This window comes from Sebastes fasciatus, chromosome 10, assembly GCF_043250625.1.
Source record: "Sebastes fasciatus isolate fSebFas1 chromosome 10, fSebFas1.pri, whole genome shotgun sequence".
Classification (NCBI taxonomy): domain Eukaryota; kingdom Metazoa; phylum Chordata; class Actinopteri; order Perciformes; family Sebastidae; genus Sebastes; species Sebastes fasciatus.
In genome coordinates, this window is record NC_133804.1 from 18,683,779 (window position 1) to 18,696,497 (window position 12,719).

The following is a 12,719-nucleotide window of genomic DNA, read 5'->3' on the forward strand; positions in this document are numbered from 1 at the left end:
ATAACAAAGCACTGCCCACAGCCACAATTGACCTTTGGGGTTCTGATCCCTTAATGTGTTTCTCTGTGTTGGTGCTGATAAAGCCTTCCTTCGCCTCTGTCCAAATCTATAAAGCTTTTTTTTTCCAAAGATGCTGGTAATGCGGAGCGAGAGACACAAATATCCGCCCCATTCCGCGGTCATAACCTCTGCCTCCGCCATCGATAGCTCTAATAGGTGTTCAGAAGGCCTTGTATGTGCCTCCGTTTGATAGCCGACTGATGGTTCGGCATGTCATTCAGAGAAAATGGCTTGTGTTGAGGAGGGCGGGGCGGAAGCCAGACCATAATTTTTTAGCGAGGTCCGCTGAGGTCTGGACTGCAGAACAAGAACATCTATTCAAAACCAATCTCTTTTAAATTTGTAACACTGTAGATTTGCATAATTCATGTATGTCCACCTGAAACAGAAAGAAAAAAAAAATTGGAATTCCATTCGTGATCATAACAGCCCAGTTATTATGTTAGAAGCACATGTGGGGATTGACAGGGCAGCCTGAAGGACCTCTGGTTTCAGATTGATCCCTGTGCAACTAGTATTGACCACATCTCTAAGGCAGTATTTCATTCTAAATGACTGCAGTTTGAGTTAACTTCACTTACAAGATTTCTCATAGCCTGCCCCAGTTGTGTTATACTAAGACATATTGGAGTTACACCATACTGATGTAAAAAAAAAACACCCCTTTTTAATCAAAACCCTTTTGCTGTATGTCGGAAAAAAGCCACAGTTTAACCTCAGGAATTTTTTTCTTTAAAACCCACAGACTGTATATAAGAGGTGGACGTAGTCACCGTGACGTCACCCATTGGTTTGTGGACTGAGATGTTTTGAAGCCTCAAGTTTGGCATTTTGGCCGTGGCCATCTTGGTTTTTTGCAACCGAACTCTTTCCAAAATGTTACGATTAACTTCCATGAACTGTAAACACACTGTGATGGGTTATAGTTCTAAGACAAAAAAAAAGGATAACACCTAGACCGAACAACGCCGTGGGAGCAACCTGTCAATCACAAGGTAGCCACGCCCTAAAGCATACCCTGCTTTATGCTCTATTTGACTCTAAATGGGACCATAATTTACTAAATGAATATCATGCTGTATTGAAGAAGACTTGAATCTAGCAATTGAGACCATAAACTCATGTTTACAATGTTTACTGAGGTAATAAATCAAGTGAGAAGTAGGGTCATTTTCTCACAGACTTCTATACAATCAGACTTCTTTTTGCAACCAGAGGAGTCGCCCCCTGCTGGCTGTTAGAAATAATGCAAGTTTAAGGCACTTCAGCATTGGCTTCACGTTTCAGACGGAGGTTGTTCACTGTTAAAACCGCTATTTATAGAATTGAACAATTTCTGAATCTGGCATCCCCCTAAAAAACATTGTAACGGCTACAATTTGTTTTTATGAAAATCTATCAAGGCTTAAATAAAAACACTGGCAAGCCTGTGTGGTAGCATGTTTGGTTTAGGTTTAGTATTTTTTTTTTTATCATGGTAGAGCTGCAGAGCATACTTTTCTGTTTGTTAAAGGATTATGGTTATAAATTATAAACACATTTGTAGTTTGTGTTTGCGTATGTGTGTGTACTGATAAATTGTAAGATGATTGGTAATGGTTGGGCTTGTAGAATCAGTACCTGAGTTTAACAGAATGGGATGAACTGTTATTTGTTAGAAATCAATATCTCGCTATGGAGTGAATAGATGATGACATTTTTTGGTGGAAAATACATGTAAAACTGAGTGTCATATTATATCAAAACTAAACGCATATTCACAAAAGCAGACATTCTCCTATTGGAGAGAGTACTCATCACCAAAAAGGATGAATCCAGTGGTTTCATACTTATTCAATATGAGATGGTTAAATAGAATTTAAAAATATACCTACTTACAGTTAGTAATGTTTAGATGTTTTTAACTCAATTCAAAAACTGTCATTTGTAATAAAATGTGGTGTTTATAAAGTTTATAATCTGTTTTTCATAGCAAATGGAACGTTCTGAATGACATAAATACAAAATACACAGGGCCACTTTCGAAAATGGTATCAATTTAACTCACATTACTTCTTTTAAGTATGACTTAATTGCATTCTTGTACTCAGGAAGAGTACTGGGATTCATAATACTACTACCTCCTGTCTTTCCCCCGGCCTTTTGGGCTGGGCTCCAGCAGCCTACTGCTGCTTGGCCAGAAAAACTCTCCACTGAGGTTCAACGCGACCAATGAGATTATTTCTGCTTGCATAGCAGCTCTGTCTCTGATAAATGTTTGTATAGTTTAAACCCCAATCTGCCTACATGTCCTGGTTCATGTGTGGCCGTAACTCCCCAGACTGGGGGGGCTCGGTCGAGGCGTCCTGCCTGCTAGTAGTGTGGAACACATGCCTGGCACGACCAGTGCCATGGGGGGAATGGCACACAGCTGGTTTGATTGGGGGGAATGGCACACAGCTGGTTTGATTGGGGCTCTGGCCTTAGTCGGCCATGTCTCTGCCATCAGTGCTCAAGGAGCAGTCACACACATGTTAACTGTGCTCATACAAGGGGAACTGATTGGAGTCTTCCAGATTCATTCCCAATCAAACACTGAATCACGCTCAGACAGATAAAAGGCTGGTGGTGCTTTGTGAGATGGGTATCAATGTCTAACAAGAAAGCTATGCATTCAACAAGCTACTTCAAGTCTCAATTCTCGAGCAGACAAAGGAGGGGGTCTATTTTGGGAACGCCGATTGTCGGGTGTAGAATGGTGGGTGACAGTCTATGCGCTAAAGATAAATGTGTCTACTCCTGTGAAAATGAATTAACTATGCATAGTTTAATCCTAAACACGGTTGCAAAAGAGCCGGAACATAAAAAACACAGGTCTGAAAGGTCGATTTTGAGCACCTCTGCAGAGAGGAGAGTAGACTGCTTCTCTGTAATTTGACAAACAAAAGATGATTAGCATACTTTTGCCAGATTTACTTGTGAATAGTGTTGCATTCTTTTGTTCATCAAACACACTGTTTTGTAAATCAGAAGAGATATTTATCATCCCATGACCCCTTTTCTCAAAAAGGCAGTAAAACGAGGAGAGTGGGTTTGCTAATGCAAAGCACATGCACTGGTAAGATGGTATTTATTTTCATTTATCAAAATAAAGTTTGGCCTGACCGTGAGAAGCAGTCAATAACAATGTGCAGCTAATGTAATTTTGAATACACTTAATGCTCTGCTCACCCGACTAGAGAGAGAACCGCAGTAGTAAATTGGTTGACTGTCGCTGATAAGCTTAACAGCAAAGCGGCGTTCAAGCATTTGAATGAGGGCATTAATGGTTGTTTAAAACAGGAATAATGAAGTGACGACGACAGTGTTGTGTTGCCTCTTGCTCTTGAGAGGACGGTCCGCCAATGGAGGACTTCTAAAGGACATCAGCGGGGAGGTAGTAGGTCATCACAAGAGCGAATACTATAATTGCGAACCGATAAGAAAAAAAAGCTCAGCCTCATTTCAGGATAATTGTGTCTTTATATAAAAAAGCAGCTTCACACACTCTCACGCGTGCACACACAGATATATTCAGTCATGCACAAACACTCGCATGCACACACACGCGCAGACCTCTCTTAATCTTTCTGACACACACACGTGCGTGTTCATGCGCACGAAATACACAAACAAGCACAAATGCAGCACACAAAGCAAACGTCCCCGCAAAGTAGATGAGCCCCACTCCGTGTCGAATTGAAAGCATCTGCAAAGCCAGTTCCTCTCGGCCGTGGAGGCGTGCATCAGCCGGCAGAAGCGCCTGCTCGGTGTCCCAGGGTGGCTCGCGTAACACTTGGCCTGCTCCCTCGCCACTGCCTGGATCAGAGAGGCCCACTGCTATCATCTAGGCGCTGGCAGCAGAGAGGCTAGGCTTAGAATGACAAATTGGTTAGAGGGAGTGAGTGACGAGAGCAGGCCAAGAAATATACTTTGAAGAGAGAAATGCATTCCGGGTTGTGACAAGCATGCCACATTATATGGTCAAGTGTACAAGTCCGACTCCCGCCATGCGGATTGATCCGGATCCCAAAGACACTTAAATGAGGCGAGGCTCTCTCATCAAGACAATGCCAGAGTATTTATCTTAGAAAGTCACCCAAAATATTACTGGATTAGAGAGCTTTTCAGCACACAGTCTCTCGTCTCGTGGCCTCAATTTGTACCAAACTGCCCCTCCTCTCCAAACTATCTGACGATTTTGTAGTGTTTGCCCGTGAGCTCATGTTTTCAGACGCCGACAGTGTTGTAAGATTCCCAAATTTCTAAACACACATATAATTATATCCAACTTAATCCAAGGAGACGTGTCCCCTTGTAAACCAGGAAATTTGCATAACGAACTCAAGACAATTACAGACATAATCAGCAAAAAGTCACGTTGTTTTTATAATACCATGCTAATATGATTCTCACTGATGAATTATTGATTCAGGATGTATTACTTAATTCACTATTTCAACAAACTGATCATTTCCAAATATTTTTTTTTTCCCCCATCATGATGTGTTATTACAGCCAGCAAATAATGTTTACAGATTGGCAGAAACTTTTCAAAACAAGCAAAGCAATGCTATGTTTAATAAATGTTTTTTGTTTAGTACTGAGGTAGAGCTGGACTTCAGCAAGAGTGCAAAAGGTGTAGACCTGTGGCTGTTGTCGGAGGTCAAAGATATGAATAAAAATCAAGTTGCCCCCTCTCTCACCTGAAGGCAGTGCACTCTAGCAGACAGCATCGAGGTGAAATAGAAAAACTTGAAACCAAAAAATAATAGAGACACTGTGTGACCTGATTTGTTTTTTAAAGACATCACAGGCACAGAATTGATACACACACCTTTGTTGAGCCACTAAATATGCCGTGCATGTATTGTGGTACACAGCAGCTCTATATTGCTCAATTTAAAACAGCATCAGCCTGTGCCTTGTCTGTGGCTATCAGGTTTCTGAAAACTCAATGTCCTAATGCGAAGTCACAGCAGTTGTAAAGGCAGCAAAAACAATATTAAGCTTCCTCGACATATTTTAGATTATCATAAACCCACATGGTATGAAATCCTGTTCTAGTTAATCCACAGCAATATTGCACTTGTCAAAACAATCCATGGTACTAGAGACTGAAACACAGGGACGGAGAAGAAGAAGGGAACACTAAATCTCCAATGAATGAAAAGTGGCGATCGAGTGGATAGTGACCGACTGCTTAATGTTGGAGTCGGATTCCAGTCTATCTGAGGAGAATAAAATGTACTGGACATTTCACACATGAAATAATGAATCCATAATGGCGTTTACAGTCTAGATGTGATTTGAGTGTATAAATAAATTGGGTTTTTAATCGATTAAGATATTTAATCGCAATTAATCGCATGATTGTTCATAGTTAATCGTGATTAATCACAAATTAATCACACTTTTTCCACTTTGAGTTGATATAGTTCCAAAATGTATTTAAAGTTAAATCTTCTTTGTTTTTTTCTTATGCATTTAAGTCACTGAAATGTGAATTAGACTGTAAGTGGGCCGCCACAGGCAGTTGCGGACTTTTGCGGAGGGTGGCAGCGTTGAGTAATAATAGCGCTACTCCGCCAAGTGCATCATGGTCCTTCTTCCTGTTTACAAAGCACGCGAACAACCTGGAGATTCACCGAGTGGACAGTGATGTTACCCGTCATGTAAAGTAGTAAAAAGCAGTAAGTAAATACAGACTTCTGGTTGAATATTAACGTACAAATATGTAAAGTAAATTATTTGTCAATATTTTAACGGGATGGTTTGTTTTAGGCACTACCGGTTTTGATGTCGTGGGATTTTTAGCGGCGGTCGCCGAGTACTGAGTTGCCATTAGCATTGTAATGTTAGCTTGCTTAAAACAGCACACTCTGTAATTGAAGCTCGTAAATGGTGAAAGAGTACAGGTTTTACATTCATTTTATCTTTGTTTGAAGGCAAAGGTATACGATGTTGTAGTCTCCAGGGAGTTCCACGTTAGATTTTATGAAACGTGGTGAAATTTAAGTGTCCCTTGTACTATTTTCCAGATTATATGGCGGGTTTATGGTTGTTACGTATGTATGTAACAGGTTTCGTTTGCTGTTTTCTATTGATAGCCATAGCCCACTGCCGTATTTTGTGTATTGTTGTCTTTATTTGAAGCCATTTTCTGTAAAGGCTAACTGGAACTGTAAAAGCACATACACAGTTAACTAAGATAACTTGTGTAGCTTCTGCACTCTGTTAAAATTACTTAAAATTGTGGTCAACAATAAAACAAAGGCTACTACAACCCCGAAGTAATTGTGTCCTGTGTGGCATTAAATTCCACGGGCTACAGATTTATTATTGGAAATCAATTAAAAACACAAAACAATGACAAATATTGTTCAGAGACCCTCACAGGTACTGCATTTAGCATAACAAAATGTGCCATAACATGGCAAACTCAAGCCCAACATGCACCAACAGCTGTCAGTGTGATGACTTGACTATGACTTGCCCAAAACTGCATGTGATTATCATAAAGTGGGCATGTCTGTAAAGGGGAGACTCCTGGGTACCCATAGAATCCATTTACATTCACATATATTGAGGTGAAGGGATTCCTTTGAAAATGACCATGGCAGTTGCCAAAATTTAGCGCAAGTTTGGAGCATTATTTAGTCTCCTTCGAGACAAGCTTCACTCCAGCTTTAAAACCCGCTGAGCCCGCTACATCCTAAAAATCAGAAGTTGTGTTAATGCATTAAAGAAATTAGTGGTGTTAAAACAAATCTGCGTTAACACGTTATCACTATAACTTTAAAAGCCCTAATATTCATACATGAAATAATGTATCCAGAATGGCGTCTACAGTTTAAATTTGATTTTGAGTGTATAAATGTTAATGAATTCCAAACATTTTACAACTTATTTCAGCATTACCGCATTTTTCAGTCATGCCTATTTGGATGACTGATTTACTAGAATGTAGTCCAACTGTATTAAGAGTGAGTTTGTTCTAAACACAGCAGCTTTGTAGGTTGTAATTACATTGTTTTTCTGCAGGCTTGTTGGCACCTTGGTCAAAGGCAAGCTCCCGTGTGCCTCTAGGACTCCCTCTCATGTAAATTAGGCCCTCTTTCCTTGCCAAGGCAATCATGACATTGCACTGGTGCAATGCTAGGTCTGCAAATAAGCCATGTCAGAAGCACACACACAAGACACCGAATGTAACCCTCTTGAATTCCCTCTCTGAGCAAACTGCAGAGCCGCACCAGTTGGCATCTCTAGAATTTGGTTTGAAGTTGTAGAGTATTTTACTTTTGTTGTCAAATTGCTTTGCAAATGAGGCCCACCCTGGCACAATTTCAAAGAGCTTGTGCTATATGTGCAGCTTCCTTCAGGCCCTAGTTTCTGAACCTTCATCGTTCTGTATGCATATGCACACGGTGCTGCACTAAGCTCACATGGAAGACTACATAAACATGCCAAGCAGGGATGGAGATGGAAGGCGGCATGCTTACGTCTTGTCAGCCTGTCTGTATGTTGTTTCTGTGTTCCTCAGCTTGACTGACATGGTCTATCTAATAACATGGCAGGTAGACAGTATGAAAGCCTCGTAGGTTTTTACCCATTAAAATGATATTCAATCATTTTTTGATGGGCTTTTTTCGCCCGAAACCACGCCTCATAATGATTCAAGGTTCGAGTGCCATTCACATTGAAATGTCGTGTTGCTTGAAGCCACATCAAAATAATTGTTTTGATATGTCCCGTTTTTGTCTTGGCAATGACATTAATAGGGGGTGATCGTACAATGAGGATAAAGAACATTTTTGAGGTATGTTGACTATATTTGAGCCACGGATCCCCTGGCTCACAGTTATAGGGTTTTGGTCTGGGCATCACGGTAAAGGCATTGCTTTGCGATACAAGTGTTGCACATATTGCGTGTCCCTTTGATTGCATGTCCAAGTCAGCCACTAAATAATAATAATGCAGGGATTGAAACACTGCAAAATAGCCCAAGGCTTAGAAATTGCTAATGAACAGCAGCGGGGTGCAGTTGGGGGTGCGGTGGGGGGTTGAGGCATCTGATACCTTACTTCCTGTTTCAAAGACAAATAATCTATGGCTGCTTTCTTTTATACTCAAAACATCTGGGTCATCGCCTCAAAAGGGGGAAACCATTAGATCAAAATGGACAGGATAGGACTCTATGAAATTATTTTAGGCTAAAACAAATATGCATCGTATTCTTACATACTATAAATGTGTTAATCAAACTTCAACACAGGGCAACTTTATCTTGCATAATGCTTGTGTTTTATGCTTGTTACTCTCTCTTCTTTCGCTGCCTGTCAAGAGGTCTTCTCACACTGCAGAGAACCATCCAGCAAAGGGAAATCCATAGAGAGGGACATAGACAGAAGGCAAGAAAAAGAGAATATATTTGGTGCTATGTGCTGCAGATCAAAAACATGGCAGTCACATGATCAAAGGCATTTGATAATCCTTGAACTACATTGCTCCTTTAATCCTAGTGAGAGAACTATATTTTATTGGGAGGGCGGGGGAAGGACAATGTCATGGTGGCAAACGGAGCTAGAAAAGCAGCAACTAGCTGCTGGAAACGCGGTTTACTAAATGTAGCTTGGCACTTTTGAGGGAGCCGGAGAGGACGTCAGTATAAAGCCTCCTTGTGTGTGTGGAGAATAGAGGCTGAGCTGATGGGGCTAGAGACACAAACGTGCCACAAGTCCCTGTCCACTCAGCACTGAATAGTGCCCCTGTTTTTTTCGTGGGGCTTGTAAGGGAAGTTGGCTTGTTGAATGTGACCAGACTACTATATACTACATCCGGCGCATAGAAACAGAGAGGAAGTTACGCAAGCATACCTAAATAGGCTACTCTATCAAAAAATAAGCACAACTACAAGCCAAGCTTACCTTTCTGTAGGCCTATAAAGCAAGAATACAATTATACTTTTCTTAAGTATATCTCGATCCAAAGATTAAGTACAAGTAGGCCTATAGTATACTTAGACTTTTCCGTATACTCGTCAGTTTGACCAAGGTATACTTACACTTTTCTGTATACTTGTCTGTATGAGCCAAGTATACTTAGACTTTTCTGTATACTTGTCAGTATAAATAAGCCAAGTATACTTAGACTTTTCTGTATACTTGCCAGTTCGAGCCAAGTATGTATACTTTTGTTAAGTTTATCTCTGATAAGTGCATAAAAAGTAAACTGAAAGTATACTCTCTTATTTTAAGTTTAAAAGAAGTATGCTAATAGCACACTTGAATAGACTTATTTTTGGTAAGGGTATGTATTATATGGTAATTAAGACCTCAACAATTTGTAGGTTATAATGGATCTCAAGTGAGGGTAAGAAGGAACATAAACTTGGATCCTTGCTAAATACAGCATGTCTCCAAGAAATCAGACAAAGAAACATCATGTTTCATGTATCTTTCCGTTTCCTCGGAAAATAACTGTTGTTGTGTATCATAGCATTGTGCTCTCTGGGCCTTATCAAATTACAATAACCACCCCAAGCACTCGGAAAAGACAAAAACATCAATATATGGTGTAACCCAAGGCCCTCTGTTGCAAGCCTTGTCAATAGTGTTTCCCTATCAGATGCAAAATGTTCCAGACTAAAGGTGAGTTGAAAAATGGCAGTACTGTTTTCCTCCCATTCCTTTTCTATTTATGATTTATCTCCTTTTAACATGAGCATCATCACATTTGTGTTCCCTGTAAAAACATGGAATGTGAGTCATTGCTCACAAAGCTGCATGCTTTGCACACCGGATGAAAAATTTATGATTAATAATTACCTTTTACATGTGTGCGTTACAGTGGAGCTGTGTGACAAAAGGAACATGGCGCAAATGAAAAGTGATGTTTTGTTCTGCTCAAAGAATAAAATGAGATTGTAATGGGGGGGGGAACAGCAAAAAAATAAAACAACAGTGATTATAGCCTGGGGAGATCGTGTTATGTGTTTGTGTTTGTGTCCAAGAAAGGGAAAGGGATTTAGATTATCTCTGGTTGGTATCAAGCTTGGACAGGCTCCTTTATTTATATGAGCTAAAGCACTGAATCCAAGCAGAGTTTTTTTGTAAATAGTGCTTCTTCCACATCATTTGGGGTTTCAAATTAAAGTGGTTGATGAAGATGGAATAGAAACCCTGTTGTTTGCTTGAAAATTTAAACAGACTCTAAATAAATCTCCAAATTTTCCACTCTGTGAGTTGGCTTTTGAACACTGATTACACAGACGATTTTGACCTTTTGCTTTTGTAGTAGCACAACAAACCATTCTAGAGAGACTGGGAGTTAAAGTTGATTAGAAATGTTTGGTGTTTTTTGAGGTTTCTGTTTTCAGTATTGTTACCGTTGATTAACCGTCAGTGGTGGTACGAGGTAGAATCATCTGCATATTGTATAAGCTTTGGTTCATGTAATTAGACTGTCCTCAGTTTTGTATCCATCTCTGTTTAATAAGCAATATAAAATATATTAGTCGCAATTTTTGAGGCATTGCTTGGAATCAAGGTCATTCTGTTTTCCCCACCAGAAACCATCTACATGCAACACACTGAGAAGCAAATTCCATTTCTTGCTCTTATCCCCAAAGAAAATAACTCGTGTTTATTTGTCACATCAATTAAGATATCATGGTTATATAGACTACTCAATCTGTAGGGAAAATTTTGTCTACTAATTCCATCATCCCAGCAAGGCCCATTTATTCATTTATATTTAATGATGCAGTGTTTATGCTGCACTGAAAGCCTTTTTCTCTCTCTCTCTCTGTTGCCTCGGCCAGAGAGGTGTTCTCCTTCTATGTCGCGATGAAATATAGATGTTAAGAGTCTGGAGAGTTGAGTGTCTCATCTGTCCTGGTGATACCATAAGGCAGCCATTAATAGTGTCAGGGAGCATCAGACATACCACAGGCACATAATTGGATATGAGGGCATAAGTGAAAGCACCTGCTTGGAAATCAACAGGGCCTTCCCAGGAGGCAGGCCCTTGGTAGATTCCCAAAGTTTGCAGAGCCCATCCATGTCTCGGCTGGGTTTTGCCTCACCCATTGCTCCTTTCATTTCTCACCGAGGTCAGCTCAAGATGGCTTCTTGTTTTCTTTTTTTTTTTTAATGGTGGCATTGTGAGTATGCAAATACTTTGGATCTTTGCATAATCACAAGCAGCGGGGCCATCTGTTGTTGGCTTGTTGACTTACCTTGTGTCTGCTTTTAATGGTGTTTTCTTGTATCTCAGTGATGTATTGGTGTATTAACAATGTGATAATCATTTAACCTCAAAAAATGCATTCAGGCGTGTATGCAAAAGTCGGAACATATGTTCAGTGAAATCTTCTGACAAAGAAGGATTTATAATCTTTGCGGAGGGATAGAAGGAAGGGGAAACTGGAAAACAAAACAAAATACATCACTATACCCACTCACACGGCGTGCGATAAGATGATATTGTCAAGATAAAGATTTAAAATAGCACTGTCAACAAAAGCTGTGGTTTTGGATTAGTGGGCGGCAAAGACCTGCTTGTTGATTGAAAGTCGCTTAACCCCCCTCTAAAATGTATTGCAAAAATGCTAATGGAAAGGACTGAGAAATAAGCTGCAACTTCTGTCACTGAAGATTTGCCGAGAGATGCCCTCCACTGAAAACATCCCTGGTAATGTGTTTTTCTTGTAGAACCTGAGCCAGACACCGGAGAAGTCTTTCAACTCACCGCCCCCCATTTGTCCTCATAAGGTAAGCTCCTGCTTGCTTTCAGGCAAAGGACAAACAACATTATGTGAAATAATTGCAGATATTTTAAGCATTTAACGTTTTTAATAGGTTTTGTTTGTCGGCCAATTTGTAAATTATCTTTATTTCAAGTCAAGACCCTCGTGTTACATATTTGTTGTTCCATTCACTATATGCCTTTTACAAGACTCTTTAACATTAATTTGTTTATCAGTGATTTTAAAAATATTTTTTTTTAAGAAACAAGCATCTCTTTTCTGTTACTGCTATTTCTTTTCTCTCTGCATGTCGTTATGATTCAACATTTATTTGACATGAGGCGAGAAGGGCAGATTTATTCCATGCTAATTAGTGCTGTACATGCACAGTCAAAGTCATCACTTCACTCTGATGGTCTCGAGTCATGTCCACACACTGAAGTAACTTTCCCCTTCACTTCCTGCTCCTGGTGCATGCCTCTTGCAAATGTGATAATGTGCTATGTAGTGAAATTCACACAATCTCAGTTCACTTAGCACCAAATGTGTCAGAAATGCCTGTGTCCTTTTCTGGATGACTGGCCAGTATGGTGGAGAGTGGCTTGTTGCAAGAGTGGACCTTGGTAAAAGGAGCCCAATGGAGGGAGGCTGTCTGACAGCCTGTCATCAACTGTTCAAAGCCCAACACTCCTCTACATCGCTAATGCACAGCTAGCTGTCTAAAATGACTTTGCTGGCATTGAAAGCTGCAGACGGTGCTAGGACAGTAAATAATAATAAAATATGATATGCCTCTCCACCAGGTCTGTCATTGGTAAATCACAGGGAAGGCAATCAACTATTGTTTGGAAGTCTGTCAATGCAAATCAACACTGCATGTCCTTCACATAGC

General features: G+C 40.2%; 1 protein-coding gene across 2 annotated transcripts in view; it reads left to right on the forward strand.

Annotated features, from left to right (window-relative positions):
• The window catches only part of pcdh11 (protocadherin 11), a 140,345-nt gene that overhangs the window by 47,683 nt on the left and 79,943 nt on the right, over positions 1-12,719 (forward strand). Inside the window, exon 4 of one of the 2 annotated variants that reach the window (XM_074648709.1) lies at positions 11,793-11,852. The exons of the other annotated variant lie outside the window; for it this stretch is intronic. Coding sequence (XP_074504810.1) covers positions 11,793-11,852 — 60 coding nt within the window. The remainder of the gene's footprint in view (positions 1-11,792; positions 11,853-12,719) is intronic. 2 annotated transcript variants of the gene reach the window in all.